The sequence below is a fragment of the Bufo bufo genome, chromosome 2, assembly GCF_905171765.1.
Source record: "Bufo bufo chromosome 2, aBufBuf1.1, whole genome shotgun sequence".
Taxonomy (NCBI): Eukaryota; Metazoa; Chordata; class Amphibia; order Anura; family Bufonidae; genus Bufo; species Bufo bufo.
The window spans coordinates 206,643,589-206,659,309 of record NC_053390.1 but is presented as its reverse complement, the minus strand read 5'-3'; the positions used below and the strand labels follow the sequence as shown (position 1 = coordinate 206,659,309).

General features: G+C 42.2%; 1 protein-coding gene across 1 annotated transcript in view; it reads left to right on the top strand.

Annotated features, from left to right (window-relative positions):
• The window catches only part of RPH3A (rabphilin 3A), a 278,685-nt gene that overhangs the window by 97,327 nt on the left and 165,637 nt on the right, over nucleotides 1-15,721 (top strand). The window contains exon 2 of the mRNA XM_040419660.1: nucleotides 9,314-9,403. Within this exon, the coding sequence (XP_040275594.1) occupies nucleotides 9,327-9,403 (77 nt within the window). The 5' untranslated portion in view covers nucleotides 9,314-9,326. The remainder of the gene's footprint in view (nucleotides 1-9,313; nucleotides 9,404-15,721) is intronic.

The window sequence follows — 15,721 nt, the reverse complement described above, 5'->3', positions numbered from 1 at the left end:
AAACCCCTCCATCCTACACCAGTTCTTGAGCCACTTGTTAATTTCCCTAATCTCCCGCTGCCTTTCTTGTGTGGCCCGTGGTACCGGTAGTATTTCGGAAAATACTACCTTTGAGGTCCTTGCCCTAAGCTTTTGCCCTAAATCCCTGAAATCATTTTTAAGGACTCTCCACCTACCCCTAACTTTGTCATTGGTTCCGATATGGACCATGACCGCTGGATCTTCTCCAGCCCCTCCCAGTAATCTGTCAACCCGATCCGCGATATGTCGAACTCTAGCGCCAGGAAGACAGCACACTGTTCGGCGATCACGGTCTTTGTGACAGATTTCCCTATCTGTTCCCCTAATAATTGAGTCTCCCACTACCAGCACCTGTCTGGCCTGCCCTGCTCTCCTGGTCCCCTGCTTACCGGAGCTGACATTCCCCTGACTGGCAGAGGAAGTGTCCGGCTGCGGCAGTGCCGTCCCTGGACTGACATCCCCCTCATCTGCCAAACGTGCAAACTTGTTGGGGTGTGTCAGATCAGGGCTAGCCTCCCTGGCACTTTTCCCTCTACCCCGCTTTCTAAATGTTACCCAGCTAGCTACCTCACTTTCCTCAGCCTCCTCTCTGTCACCCTCTCCCTCATCTACCCCAAAGAGTGCTTGCTCGGTGAGAAGCAAACTTTTTTGCAAATTGTCAATGCCTCTCAGTGTTGCAACTTGCCCATTTAGAGACTCGATTAGCGATTCCAAACGGGTAATTTGCTCACATCTTGAACAAAGAAATTCACCCTGGAACGGCTGTTCCAGGACTGCATACATCATGCAAGATGTGCACTGGACTGCGTTGTCAATTGTGCAACACATACTAAATGGGGATTACACCACAAAAGAAAAAAATACAATACAATGTAGTAATAATATACAGGCTAATTGCAGTCCCCCTCCGAAGTCCCTGAATCTAAAGTCACTTAATCTTATGTCACACACTTAATCAACCACGCGTCGCGGTCAAACTCGCGTTATATATCTGCTTATATTAATATAAATGCAGCTCACTGCACCAGCCTGGTTTGCTTCCCCTCTGGAATCAAAAAGCTGTCAAAATCTGTCATTTATATATCCAATTTTTTTTATTGTTGTTTATATTGTTTTATACTGTTTAATAGTGTTTTTGCTGATTTTATATGTGACAATAAATCTAGCATCCTAATTCATGTGTGGCCAAATTTAGAGTGCCCCTCATCCAGTTTATTATATTATCTTCAGGTTCATTTTAGCACAGGGGGTGCTAAGGGGTGTGCACCTATCCATCAGGAGGACTGGTGAGCCACTAATACTTTGTTTCTCAAATATAATACAAATTGCTGTATTTAGTTGCATACACCTAAAGTAAACACCATAAAGGTCTGTGCTCTCAGTAAAGGATTATTCTTCTGTCCATATTTGTAAAGCTTTGCTATTATATTCATGAATCTATTTCTCCTCATTTGCACATCGAGTAGTTTCTGAATTAGAATAATGGTTTAAAAATATACCAATAAACTGAGGACGGAATCGGTGAAACTATGGTATTTCTGCTCTTGAAATAATTCTTATGTAAACTGGTTACATTGTGCGCAGAAAACCTATAAAACATGCTAACTCTTGTCTACAGTCATGGCCAAATGTTTTGAGAATGACACAAATATTAGTTTTCACAAAGTTTGCTGCTAAACTGCTTGTAGATCTTTGTTTCAGTTGTTTCTGTGATGTAGTGAAATATAATTACACACACTTCATACGTTTAAAAGGCTTTTATCGACAATTACATGACATTTATGCAAAGAGTCAGTATTTGCAGTGTTGGACCTTCTTTTTCAGGACCTCTGCAATTCGACTGGGCATGCTCTCAATCAACTTCTGGGCCAATTCCTGACTGATAGCAACCCATTCTTTCATAATCACTTCTTGGATGTTTGTCAGAATTAGTGGGTTTTTGTTTGTCCACCCGCCTTCTTGAGGATTGACCACAAGTTCTCAATGGGATTAAGATCTGGGGAGTTTCCAGGCCATGGACCCAAAATGTCAGCGTTTTGGTCCCCGAGCCACTTAGTTATCACTTTTGCCTTATGGCACGGTGCTCCATCGTGCTGGAAAATGCATTGTTCTTCACCAAACTGTTGTTGGATTGTTGGAAGAAGTTGCTGTTGAAGGGTGTTTTGGTACCATTCTTTATTCATGGCTGTGTTTTTGGGCAAAATTGTGATTGAGCCCACTCCCTTGGATGAGAAGCAACCCCACACATGAATGGTCTCAAGATGCTTTACTGTTGGCATGACACAGGACTGATGGTAGCGCTCACCTTTTCTTCTCCGGACAAGCCTTTTTCCAGATGCCCCAAACAATCGGAAAGAGGCTTCATCGGAGAATATGACTTTGCCCCAGTCCTCAGCAGTCCATTCACCATACTTTCTGCAGAAGATCAATCTGTCCCTGATGTTTTTTTTGGAGAGAAGTGGCTTCTTTGCTGCCCTTCTTGACACCAGGCCATCTTCCAAAATCTTCGCCTCACTGTGCGTGCAGATGCGCTCACACCTGCCTGCTGCCATTCCTGAGCAAGCTCTGCACTAATGGCACTCCGATCCCGCAGCTGAATCCTCTTTAGGAGACGATCCTGGCGCTTGCTGGACTTTCTAGGACGCGCTGAAGCCTTCTTATCAAGAATTGAACCTCTTTCCTTGAAGTTCTTGATGATCCTATAAATTGTTGATTGAGGTGCAATCTTAGTAGCCACAATATCCTTGCCTGTGAAGCCATTTTTAAGCAACGCAATGATGGCTGCACGCGTTTCTTTGCAGGTCACCATGGTTAACAATGGAAGAACAATGATTTTAAGCATCACCCTCCTTTTAACATGTCAAGTCTGCCATTTTAACCCAATCAGCCTGACATAATAATCTCCAGCCTTGTGCTCGTCAACATTCTCACCTGAGTTAACAAGACGATTACTGAAATGATCTCAGCAGGTCCTTTAATGACAGCAATGAAATGCAGTGGAAAGTTTTTTTTGGGATTAAGTTAATTTTCATGGCAAAGAAGGACTATGCAATTCATCTGATCACTCTTCATAACATTCTGGAGTATATGCAAATTGCTATTATAAAAACTTAAGCAGCAACTTTTCCAATTTCCAATATTTATGTAATTCTCAAAACTTTTGGCCACGACTGTATATGTACATTTTTGGATATTCCCAACATTTAACTGTACAAAACTCTTATTACTTATACAGGGTTCAGAGGGCACTTTGCTCATCCTAAGTTGATAAGATTCACCACCTATCCCTATCATACAATACCTACTCCCCTTTTCCATCGAAAATGCCCTTTGCAGAGGGCCACTATCCCACATAAGGTTTGGCCAGTTCCTATAGCGCCTTTACTAGTTCCTTCAAATACTTCATTAGATCCCATCTACTGCATTATCAGTGGCTCTACACTGTGCCTAATTTGTTGTACTAAGAACTTCATAGACAATGTATAGTACTTTTTGTTTTCTTTAAATTATGCTAATATATTTCACCATTTTCAATGGAATCCTACTTACTACACTACCAGCTCTCAGCGGACCCGTGCCATTCAGGATATACATCGTTTTTTTTTTGTTGCTATCCGGTTTTAACTGGCAGATGCAAGTTTTGGTTACACTTCCTTTAAATTCACAGCCTGAAAGAACGTTACTAACAAAAATAATAAATAATTTATTAGGACTAGTTTAATGGGTATAGATAAAATCAGGCATACAGGAGATCAGTAGTGCGGAGAGGGATCTCATAATATTCCATCCAACACTCTGATAGCCTGATTACATCACCTGTGTATATATGGCAAGAATCCAGTGTTGGGCTAATCCAGGCTAATATCTACATTTAAACCAAAACCATAAAATCCAGCATTTTTTGCACTGGCCACTAAACTTAATAGGTGCCACCATTCACAATAGGCGATTGTCAAAGCTTATCTATTCTTTCCTTGTACAAGGCCCTCTGCACATAATCATGTTCAGGAAATAGCATAAAAAAATTCCAATTAGAAAATAAAAACTGATTAGAAACTGATGCAACACCAAAAGCATGCTGCAGTTTACACTGATAAACATCAAGCCTGTGTTCACAGGGTATAATGTATACAGCACTCAGCCTGGGGCTAGCACTAAAAGTCCAATCCACTAGTATTGAAACTGCTCATGTATGTATATAGCAGTCTGGTGGATTGTCAGCTCGGTGCGTGCAGCACAGTGGGTCCGGGTGTACCCAGATACTGCTCCCCTGTTAGCTGGGTGATGTGTCTACTAAGCTGCGCTCACACATCGGCAGTCTAGTGATCACGGTATCACTGCTGGTATATGCCCTAAGCAGTGAGCACAGATGACATCATACTACGCTCTACGCGTTTCAACATGCCCGGTCAGTTGCATGTCTCATCAGGAGCGAACTACACATTATTTAGATGTCAGTATAATTGAAGCACCGCACTGTAGCGTGCGTCTCTCAGCGCTTTGATGGCCGTGTGTGGTTAGCCGCACGCCGGGTATAAGTAATCTAAGACCCGCCCCCATGATGGTGGGTGCCGGCTCCGACATCCAATCAGGGACAGAGGCGCATCCACATATGCGCTCCCTGACGACATTGTCGCACCATCACGGGGAGGAGCAAAGCTATGCTCGCATGTAAAGAGGAATATTCTAATGCGGTCATCAAGCTGTCAAGTGACAGCGCTTGAAGAAGCTGGCTAGGGTATTGCAGAGAGGTCGATTACAGAAGGAATCATCAAAAAATAGTTAGGTAGAGCAAAGCAGGCAGCATATTTCAGTTGAAATGTATACTATAATAACATCGCTGCGTATATATGCACCATAGTGGCTTACATGGGATAAACACTAAATATAAGTGAATCCCAGACACACTACTGAAGCCATAGAGCTCCATTTAATGGTACATAGGAGCTCTATATGAAACAGGCAAATGACAGCGCCTCATTTAGTCCCTTGGGGTGAACAGTATCTAGTTTTTGAAAATCCATTGTGTCTCCTTGCGGAGCAGTGACAAATCAATATCCCCTCCACGAATGGATGTGGTGATATGTTCAATCCCCTGGACACTCAGCACGTCTGGGTTACCCTCATGAAGCTCACATACATGACGTGCGACAGATGTATCGCACTTGTTCTTAATATCCAATAGATGTTCGCCAAAGCGTCTCCGTAGCTCACGTCTGGTTTTCCCCACATACTGTACACCAAATTCACAGGTGATGAGGTACACCACTCCCACTGATGTACATCTAATGAAGGATCTGATAGAGAATCTCTCCTTCGTCACTTGGCTCATAAAATATGACCCCTTCATGATATTATTGCAGATGATGCATTTACAACATGGAGCCAGATATCAGATGTGGGATGTGAATAGATACTGTGGACCAGACGGTCCCGTATATTGGAACTGCGACGATATGTAATAGCGGGACGATCTGACACTAGTTCACCGATATCAGGATCCGATTGCAAAATAGGCCAATGTTTCTGAAGGATATCCCGTATATTACAAACCGGATTCCAGAAAAGTTGGGACACTAAACAAATTGTGAATAAAAACTGAATGCAATGATGTGGAGATGGCAAATGTCAATATTTTATTTGTAATAGAACGTAGATGACAGATCAAACGTTTAATCCGAGTAAATGTATCATTTTAAAAGGAAAAATACGTTGATTCCAATTTTCACGGTGTCAACAAATCCCCAAAAAGTTGGGACAAGTAGCAATAAGAGGCTGGAAAAAGTAAATTTGAGCATAACGAAGAGCTGGAAGACCAATTAACACTAATTAGGTCAATTGGCAACATGATTGGGTATAAAAAGAGCTTCTCAGAGTGGCAGTGTCTCTCAGAAGCCAAGATGGGTAGAGGATCACCAATTCCCACAATGTTGCGCAGAAAGATAGTGGAGCAATATCAGAAAGGTGTTACCCAGTGAAAAATTGCAAAGACTTTGCATCTATCATCATCAACTGTGCATAACATCATCTGAAGATTCAGAGAATCTGGAACAATCTGTGCGTAAGGGTCAAGGCCGTAAAACCATACTGGATGCCCGGGCCCTTAAACGACACTGCACCACAAACAGGAATGCTACTGTAAAGGAAATCACAGAATGGGCTCAGGAATACTTCCAGAAACCATTGTCAGTGAACACAATCCACCGTGCCATCCGCCGTTGCCAGCTGAAACTCTACAGTGCAAAGAAGAAGCCATTTCTAAGCAAGATCCACAAGCTCAGGTGTTTTCACTGGGCCAGGGATCATTTAAAATGGAGTGTGGCAAAATGGAAGACTGTTCTGTGGTCAGACGAGTCACGATTCAAAGTTCTTTTTGAAAATCTGGGACGCCATGTCATCCGGACCAAAGAGGACAACGACAACCCAAGTTGTTATCAACGCTCAGTTCAGAAGCCTGCATCTCTGATGGTATGGGGTTGCATGAGTGCGTGTGGCATGGGCAGCTTGCATGTCTGAAAAGGCACCATCAATGCAGAAAAATATATTCTATAGAACAACATATGCTCCCATCCAGACGTCATCTCTTTCAGGGAAGACCCTGCATTTTTCAACAAGATAATTCCAGACCACATTCTACATCAATCACAACATCATGGCTGCGTAGGAGAAGGATCCGGGTACTGAAATGGCCAGTCTGCAGTCCAGATCTTTCACCTATAGAGAACATTTGGCGCATCATAAAGAGGAAGGTGCAACAAAGAAGGCCCAAGACGATTGAACAGTTAGAGGCCTGTATTAGACAAGAATGGGAGAGTATTCCTATTTCTAAACTTGAGAAACTGGTCTCCTCGGTCCCCAGACGTCTGTTGAGTGTTGTAAGAAGAAGGGGAGATGCCACACAGTGGTGAAAATGGCCTTGTCCCAACTTTTTGGGGATTTGTTGACACCATGAAATTCTGATTCAACATATTTTTCCCTTAAAATGGTACATTTTCTCAGTTTAAACTTTTGTTCCGTGATTTATGTTCTATTCTGAATAAAATATTAGAAGTTGGCACCTCCACATCATTGCATTCAGTTTTTATTCACGATTTGTATAGTGTCCCAACTTTTTTGGAATCCGGTTTGTATGTTTCTGCTTTATCATATGTGGCTATGATTCTCTGAAGATTTTGGTCCTGTGGCCTCTGCTTAGGGATCAGTAGTTGATCACGGCTGACACTCATCGAATGATGGTAAGCCCTTCTGAGTGTTTGCTCCAGGTACCCCCTGCATGTGAACCGTAACCTCAAATCATTCGCGGCCACCTTAAAGTCCCTCAGTTCTGAGCAGTTCCTCCTGGCCCTCAGATATTGGCCTTTGGGAATACCACGTCTGAGGGCCAGGGGGTGGCCACTATCCCAACTCAATAGGCTATTCGTGGCTGTCTGCTTACGGAACAGGTTGGTCGTGATTTTCCTGTCTGTTCCCACGGCAACAGTCAGGTCCAAGAATGTGATTGCCTGCTCCTGTATATCGGACGTGAAGAATAGACCTAGCTGATTGTTAAGTTCAGCTACAAATTTGGTGAACAAATCCTTCGTCCCCTTCCAAAGCAAGAACACGTCGTCGATGTACCTGATCCAGATTATTATCGACGACTTGTACTGCTCCATGGCATAACTGAAGACTACCTCCTTTTCCCACCAGCCCAGGTAGAGATTTGTGTAAGTCGGGGCACATGGACTGCCCATCGCAACTCCCCTGAGCTCGTGGAAAAACTGACGATCAAAAAGAAACACGTTGTGACTCAGGACAAAATTTAGTAATTCCATCACAAAGATGTTGTGACGGTTGAGGTGTGCACCTCTCTATTGGAGGAAGGCCCGTACAGCTAGACACCCCTCGTCGTGTGGAATAGAGCTGTACAGGGCCTCCACATCCAAGCTAGCAAGCCAAGTATCTGCGTCACAATGAATACCTTCTAGGCGTTGTAGGACATCCATCGTGTCGCGGGCATAGGATGGTAGACACGCCACAAAGGGCCTCAGAATCACGTCAATATAAGTACTAACATTGGCCGTGAGGCTCCCAATACCCGACACGATAGGTCTGCCTTTGAGTGGTGTGCTCAGCTTATGAAGCTTAGGTAAGCTGTAAAACACAGCCCGGACCGGAAACTTAGGTAGCAAAAACTCCAGTTCGGTTTTATTAATAAGCTTCTCCCTCAGAGCTTCATTTAGGAGTTCAGACAGTTGTGCCCGACGAAAGGCGTCTATAAGTGGTGGTATCTTGTAGAATTCTGATGCACATGTCACGGTATGCTTCCTGATCCATAATGACAATATTGCCCCCCTTATCTGAGGGTTTAATGACTATATTCAAGTCACCCTCTAAGTCTCCCAATGCTTTTCTTTCATGGGGACTAAGGTTGTCATGACCTAGATGTTGACCCTTCAATTTTTGAAGGTCCTGAGTGACAACCATGACAAAGGTGTCAATGGGGGTGTTGTCATTTATGGGAGGAAACATTTTAGAAGAATTTCTCAAATCTGTAAATGGGCCATCACCAATATACCTGTTACCTTCCTCATATAGACCCGCCAGTAACTGAACATCTTTTAACTCCTCCATTCTAATGCCCAGCTTATGACACATGCGTGTATCATGAGTTAGGAAAAATTTAAACCAAAACCATAAAATCCAGCATTTTTTGCACTGGCCACTAAACTTAATAGGTGCCACTTCTTGGTTTGTACAGATCACTTTACTGCAGTTACCTGCTTAGCTGTCATTCTCATCCTGTATGTAATGATATCACCTATGTGTATAGATAAGATAGGATCCACCATTCACAATAGGCGATTGTCAAAGCTTATCTATTCTTTCCTTGTACAATGCCCTCTGCACATAATCATGTTCAGGAAATAGCATTAAAAAATTCCAATTAGAAAATAAAAACAGATTAGAAAAAGGATATATGTTGCTATCCGGTTTTAACTGGCAGATACAATTTTTGGTTACACTTCCTTTAGCTTGCTTTGTCACTGGATTGCTTTATTTTATATTGTCGTTTATGCTTTTTATTTCACTTTACAATCTTTGGTTAGTTCATTCTTGTTTTACTTGCAGTTGTGATCTACTGCAGGTACAAGAAACTCAAGCTACTTTTAACTAACAAAAGTTTCAGCCAAAAGTACAGGCAATTCTTATGAATGTATGTGTCTGTAGTATGACCTATATGTGTATTCCATAAAACTACTGTATATAGCATGTAAATATATTGACTGTATAATTACATATCGTTGCATAGGTACTGAGGAACAATGACAGACACAGTGATTGGAAACTCTTCTAACCGTTGGATGTGTCCCAATGACAGACAAAAGGGTCTTCGATCCAAGTAAGTGTTCTGTTTGATTTTCCTTTGGATTGCATGAATTATTTAGTTAAGAATTATAATTATAATATATAATATATAAATAATAAAAAATAATTCTGGTGACAGTTGAGAATTGTTCTATTCTATGCCTAGTCAGTATAAAAGAAAAGAAAGAAAAGATCAAAAAGATGGCACCCTCTACATAAACATAAAACTATATAAAAATGAATTATTGTAAAGACCACACAAGAAAAAAAGGAAAGAAAATCCATAGGTCCCCCTGCAGTGCCCAGCCCGCCTTTCTTCCAAGCCTAGCATGCCTCTTAAGAAATACATTTACTCCCACATCCTTGCCGAACGGCGCCGCCCCCTCCACTAAGTCATGTAATTTATTCACCCCATCATCCTTGCATCCTCCTTTCTTGGCCTCTGAAATCCGCTGACTGCCTGCGCCTGTACGATGCCTGTACGATGCTCCTGGGTCCTGAGGCAACAGCGCTCTGATTACGTCACTGGGCTCGGTGCATGCCCAGTGACACTATTGAGGCTGTTGTCCTCAGGACCAGGAGTATGGTACAGGCGCAGGCAGTCAGCGATACTGCGGCTGCGCGGGATTTCGGAGGCCAAGAAAGGAGGATGCAAGGATGGTGGGGTGAATAAATTACATGACGTAGTGGAGGCGGCGGCGCCGTTCGGCAAGGATGTGGGAGTAAATGTATTTCTTAGGAGGCATGCTGGGCTTGGAAGAAAGGCGGGCTGGGCACTGCAGTGGGACCTATGGATTTTCTTTCCTTTTTTTCTTGTGTGGTGCACTGCAGGGGGGCGTTACTGGGCACTAGAGGAGAGTAATAACGCCCCTCTGGGCACCCTGAGGCTTAATTAGCATATCAGAAAAATTGCTTTTTCATCTAAATGAAAAGTTGAATAAAAGAAAGAAGACCCTTGCTGGAATGAAGGTACTTTATTGCACATTGCTATGTTAACGGTTTTATATGGTCAAAATAGGTGACAGATTCTCTTTAATAATAGTCTTAGGGTTAGAGAAGCTGTCTCACAATGACAACGCTTCCTATAACGTCTTTTAGGGCACATTGGTTTCATATATGGGGTTTCCCATTTGGGATCCACCTCCATTGGCCAGATCCCCCACTTGCCCTGGCAACAATGCTCATACATATACAGTACCCCAGAGGACTACTGCAAAAGGTTATTTATTGCCAAAATGGTTCATTTAATGCTGCTACAGATGTAGCAGGGTTAACACACAAACTCTTAACTCAAATTTCTTAAATCATCGCGTTATCTTGAAACAAAAGCCATTGAAAAGCAATTGAAGGTGTTTGCTTAACGCATTCAGTTTAGATAAAACGTTTCATAAAGCATGTGTGTTAACTATACTACATCCGTATGTTAAATGTTGTGATTTATTCTTAAAGCACATACTGCATCTTTCCATGCACTGTGTTTCCCAAATAGCAATGTACGGGCAGCATATAGGGTTAACATTGAAAGACTGGTTAGGTTACTCGCTCCTTAGTTAGTGAGGCCTCCTTCATGTGGTCAGTATTTGATCCGTAATTGTAAGCCAAAAACAGGAGGTGGTCAAAAATGTAATGGAAATATTTGCATCTCATCTGTGTCTTGAAACCACTCCTGCTTTTGGTTTACAAATACTGATCAAATTCTGACCAATTACTGACCATGTGAAAGAGGCCTTAATCTAGTCTGAGCAGAGCTACAGAAAGTATGTGTGCAGACCAGGCCCAGGTCCAAAGAGCCTCTGTCTCTGAGACTACAGCTGCAAAAGAAGCTAGTCTACTACCGGAGTACTCATGAGACAAGGAAATAAGCCATCTTAAAAGGTCCAAAACCTTCCAGTCAATGCAGGATTCGGGCAGCAAGGTATCTCTCTTTTATGGCATTGAGATGTTGCTGATGTGAAAAGGACTATTCAGCACCTACCACACTTTGAGATGGACTGGCCATTTGGATCAAAATTGTGCATCTCTCAGCCCAGGAACTGCAGAAAGGGTTAACAAGTACAGAATAACATGCTGGTTGTTATTTGGAGAGACTGCAAGGTGTCCTTAGAAGAAGAGACAGGGAGTACTACAGTTACCATCATTGTTGCTGCCTATACACAGCTATTGGGAAAAGTAACCTATGTGATTTATTTTGGAACTGTGCCTTTGCTGCTATATTTACCACTACTCCTATAATAAATCCAGTAAAAAAAAAAAAAAAAATTACTATGGGCCAGAGTCAAAAAATGGAGTGAAAAAGTCGCAAATTTTTGCTTAATCGCTAAAACTGCGCAAAAATTTGCGACTTTTATTGGCTCTGCGCCATGCTCGCCAGTTTTCTGAAAGTGGGCATGTTTTCTTATGTAAATGAATTTCTAGAAAGAGTTACTATTGCGACAATTTAAAAAGTCACAAAAAATTGTGCAAAACATTCCTCAATTTTACTCCAGTGAGGACCATGCTTATCTTATGCAACTTTTTAATAGAACATGCGACTTTTTCGTAAAGACGTGCGACTTTTGTAAAGCCGCTTACTGAAGGATAAACTGCTACCGTCAAACCACATTTATCACAGTATTAAAGGACCATTAATAAATCTGACTTAGCCAAAAGTGACTTTGGACATATGTAAAAGTGGAGTAAGATGTAAGTGTAATGATAGATCTGGCCCAATTTATGTATGGCAACCAATGGGCCTGGTTATTGACTCCACCATCCACCCACCAGCCCTGTATCTGTACTCCTGCTTTGCACCCAGCCAAACTGTCCACCATCCAGTTCATCCAGCTACCACCAGACAGAAACCCCAGAGTGTGCCCTGAGGGAAGAAAGGGTGTGCCCCCCAGTCACTGTACAGCCCAACAGGGGGCCAGGGTGGAGCTAGCCACAGTGAAATGTGAATACTTCTACCATCATCTTCACTACCACTTCTCCCTCCTCGCCTCCCCTCTGAGCTGCACATATATTACATGGTTCCCAATCATTTGAACATATAGCAAATAATACTGCATTTCTTCCTGCTGTGGAGGCTGTATAGCCAGGCAGGGGCGTAGCTAGGGGGTGCAGAGGCAGTCGCTACCCGGCACAGGAGCCTGAGGGGGCCCAAAGGCCCTAGCGCTGCATAAGAAGACACCGGTATTATAGAAAGTGCATGCTGGTCAAGTTACACCTCTGGCAGTGAGGCAGTGTTGGACTGGCCCATCAGATTACCAGAGGATACTCCGGTGGGCCCAGACTCTGATACCAGTGTGAGCCCCAAAAGTCAAGGAGGAAAAAAAACATTTGGATATCTATCCATCTATGTATCTATCCCCATGAAGGTGCCCCCCGCCCCCCCGGGGTGTCCTGTGAGTATAGCGGAAGCTGCAGAATCACCTTAGATACCTGCTGTAGCCTCTGACCACGCAGGTCACGCTCCTGCAAAGGAATGAGCAGCCCCAATAGTGTCTGGTGTTCTTATGCCAGGGCCATCACTGTGATGTCATGGAATGCCTTAATGTCATGAAATGTTCTGATATCACGTGCTCATTTGCATATGCAGCTGCCAATTTGCTGTCTTTTAAAGTGTGTAAAACCCCTTTAATTCGCTCCCAGACTGAAAACTTCCCGCCTATTGGATCCCGTGGATGCAATGTGAAAAGAGTGCAAGACCAGCGACTAGACAGTACAGTACATGTCATATCTATCTATCTGTCTGTCTGCCTATCTATCGCAATATCCAGCATTGGACTGGCCCACCATAGTAGCAGAGCTACCATAATGGGCCCTAAAGGTCCAGGAGAAAAAAAAACCATGGAACTGCCTTTGAAGTGAATAAATTGTCACTAGGTACTAGTTTGAATCAAAACCTGTTTGACTTTATTGATGATATGAGCATTGTGCCCCGAGAATGATTTACTCTGGTGGGCCAAAGGAACCCCAGTCTGACCCTGATATGAGGTCTTTTTGTATATTTTGTCCATCCACTATGATGAGGTGACCTATTACACGTGGAAATCTTCTCAAAAATGACTAGTTTCTCCTTGGGCCTAGGCTGCAAATGAATTCAGGTAAAGGAGGATGCAGGGCAAAATTAGTTAGCACATCCTATAAAAAATGCACAGGTCCACATACGACATGGCTGAAGTAAATAAAATGCAGCAGTCTGCAAACATTGGATATATGGATTACTTTTGACTAATGCTTTATACACAAACTGCTGAAGCAGCATCATCAGGGGAATAAACAGGGACTACAGTGTGTATAACTATTCCCCTGATAACGCTGCTTCTGCAGTGAAACATGTTGGGTGGAAATTGGTGTTTGTCTCAGCCATTTTAATTAGCTTGTGTCTCCATGTCTGTCATATTAGAGATAGGGTATCCAGGAGGCTTTAACTGACAGAAATGTAATAGTCTCACTCTATGGTAAGCTTCCACACCAGAACATTAATAACCACATGGGACACAAGTATTTTAACTCACACTTGTTTGGACCATGCAATTACTTATTTTTTTGAAAAAATTAAAGTGGTAGTTTTAGCAGCCGACTAGAGGAAGGCTGTTTAGCCTAGGGTGCAGATGCCCAATCAGGTCTATTTACCTATATTGACTATGCGGGGACACACCCTCAGTTGGTAATACCCATCTGGAGTGGACCATTATTGCATATTGCTTGCTATTCATCCATTAACTTCTGGACAAATTGTATGTTCATCATGCAATCAATTTTCCATCATAGGGGAAAATATGCTGACATCAGCATTCCTTACCTCCATACAGATTCAGGTGAAAAAAAAGGATATGTTGGCTTATTAAAGAAGGAAAATGATTTCAGATTAGTATATTACAGATGCAAACCCTTCTGTCATTATAAACCAGAATGTATACCCCCCCCCCCCCACGGGTAAAAATGTACAGCATAATGCACTCATGTAACTATAATATACATGTCCGTCCCTTCATCATAAATGCATGTCTTGCTCTGCAATTGCGAGATGTCAATGAATTTTGGCTATGAAATCGACTGATTTAATTAAGCATTTAACATTCTTCTTGGGAATAAACTCATTTACTTGTTCACTTTTTTTAAAGGATTTCATAAAAATGTGCATATTTTATCGAACAAGGAATGCCATGTTAGGAATATGTTCATTATTCATCATGAAGCATTATTAATTACAAGCAAGCAATTAGCATTTCATTAAGCTATCAGTTTTATGCCGATATTTATGACTTGATAAATCACTCTAGTTGAGTTGAATGGTTTCCTGTGCTTGTAGGAACCTTAATTCAATTAATTGCTCCATTTTATTGGCGGTTGTCAGAAATGAATAAATTGCATTCGTTTTGCGTGCGCCAAATCTATCTTCTTCGATTAGTTAGCAAAAACGCCCCATTTACTTAAGTTAATTTTTATGACACTGAACATTTTTTTATGGGGAAACCATGTATCATGATCTTTAAAAAAAAAATTGTGAATGTGTTAAACCATGAAAGCTTGTATATGACTTGTGGACGTTTGTCTGTTATATAATATCATTTACAGTAGGGAGTGTCCAACGTTAGTAGTATAAAGTGATGAATGCTTTGGTTTCCTACTGCTTATATAATGCCTATACATTCTGCAGAGCTGCATAGAGATACTGTAGCCATTACTCACATTAGTCCCTGTTATCAATGGGGCTCCCAATCAAAATTCCTTATCCCACACACAGACTAATTAACCTATCAGGCCATGTTCACAATTCCATGTCCATTAAAAAATCTGTTTGTGTTTCATCCGTGAAGATGTCCACGAAAAGTCCATGTTTGATCCATGTGTCCGTTTTTTTGCTCTCCATGTGTCTTCCATATTCCAGACACTACTCAGCTGAAAATACGTTTCCACAGCATCTCCTACTAGTAGTCAGTGAAATACAGACCAAACACGGATGCCATCCGTGTTGTGTCAGTGATTTTCCCGGACCCATAGACTTTAATGGGCGTGTTTTGTCCACATCACGGATCAAAGTACTGCATGTCTCCGTGATTTTTTCACTGATCCATGGTCAGTAAAACAAATACTTACGTGTGAACAAACACATTAAAATCAATCGGTACGTGTACTGTCCGTATAAAATGCAGACAGTCCACGTCAGTGAAAAATGGAAATGTGAATGAGACCTCAGGCTGTTTTTGGTATGTTTTTGCAAACATGGTAGGGGAACTTATACTTCTACACCAGTTTTCTGTCGTAGAAAAGTAGACAAATTCAGTACTAGTCCCACCTTGTGTCAAAATTTGTGATTAATCTCCTTTTTCTGACACTGTCACCCTTTGGCCTCATGCACACGGCC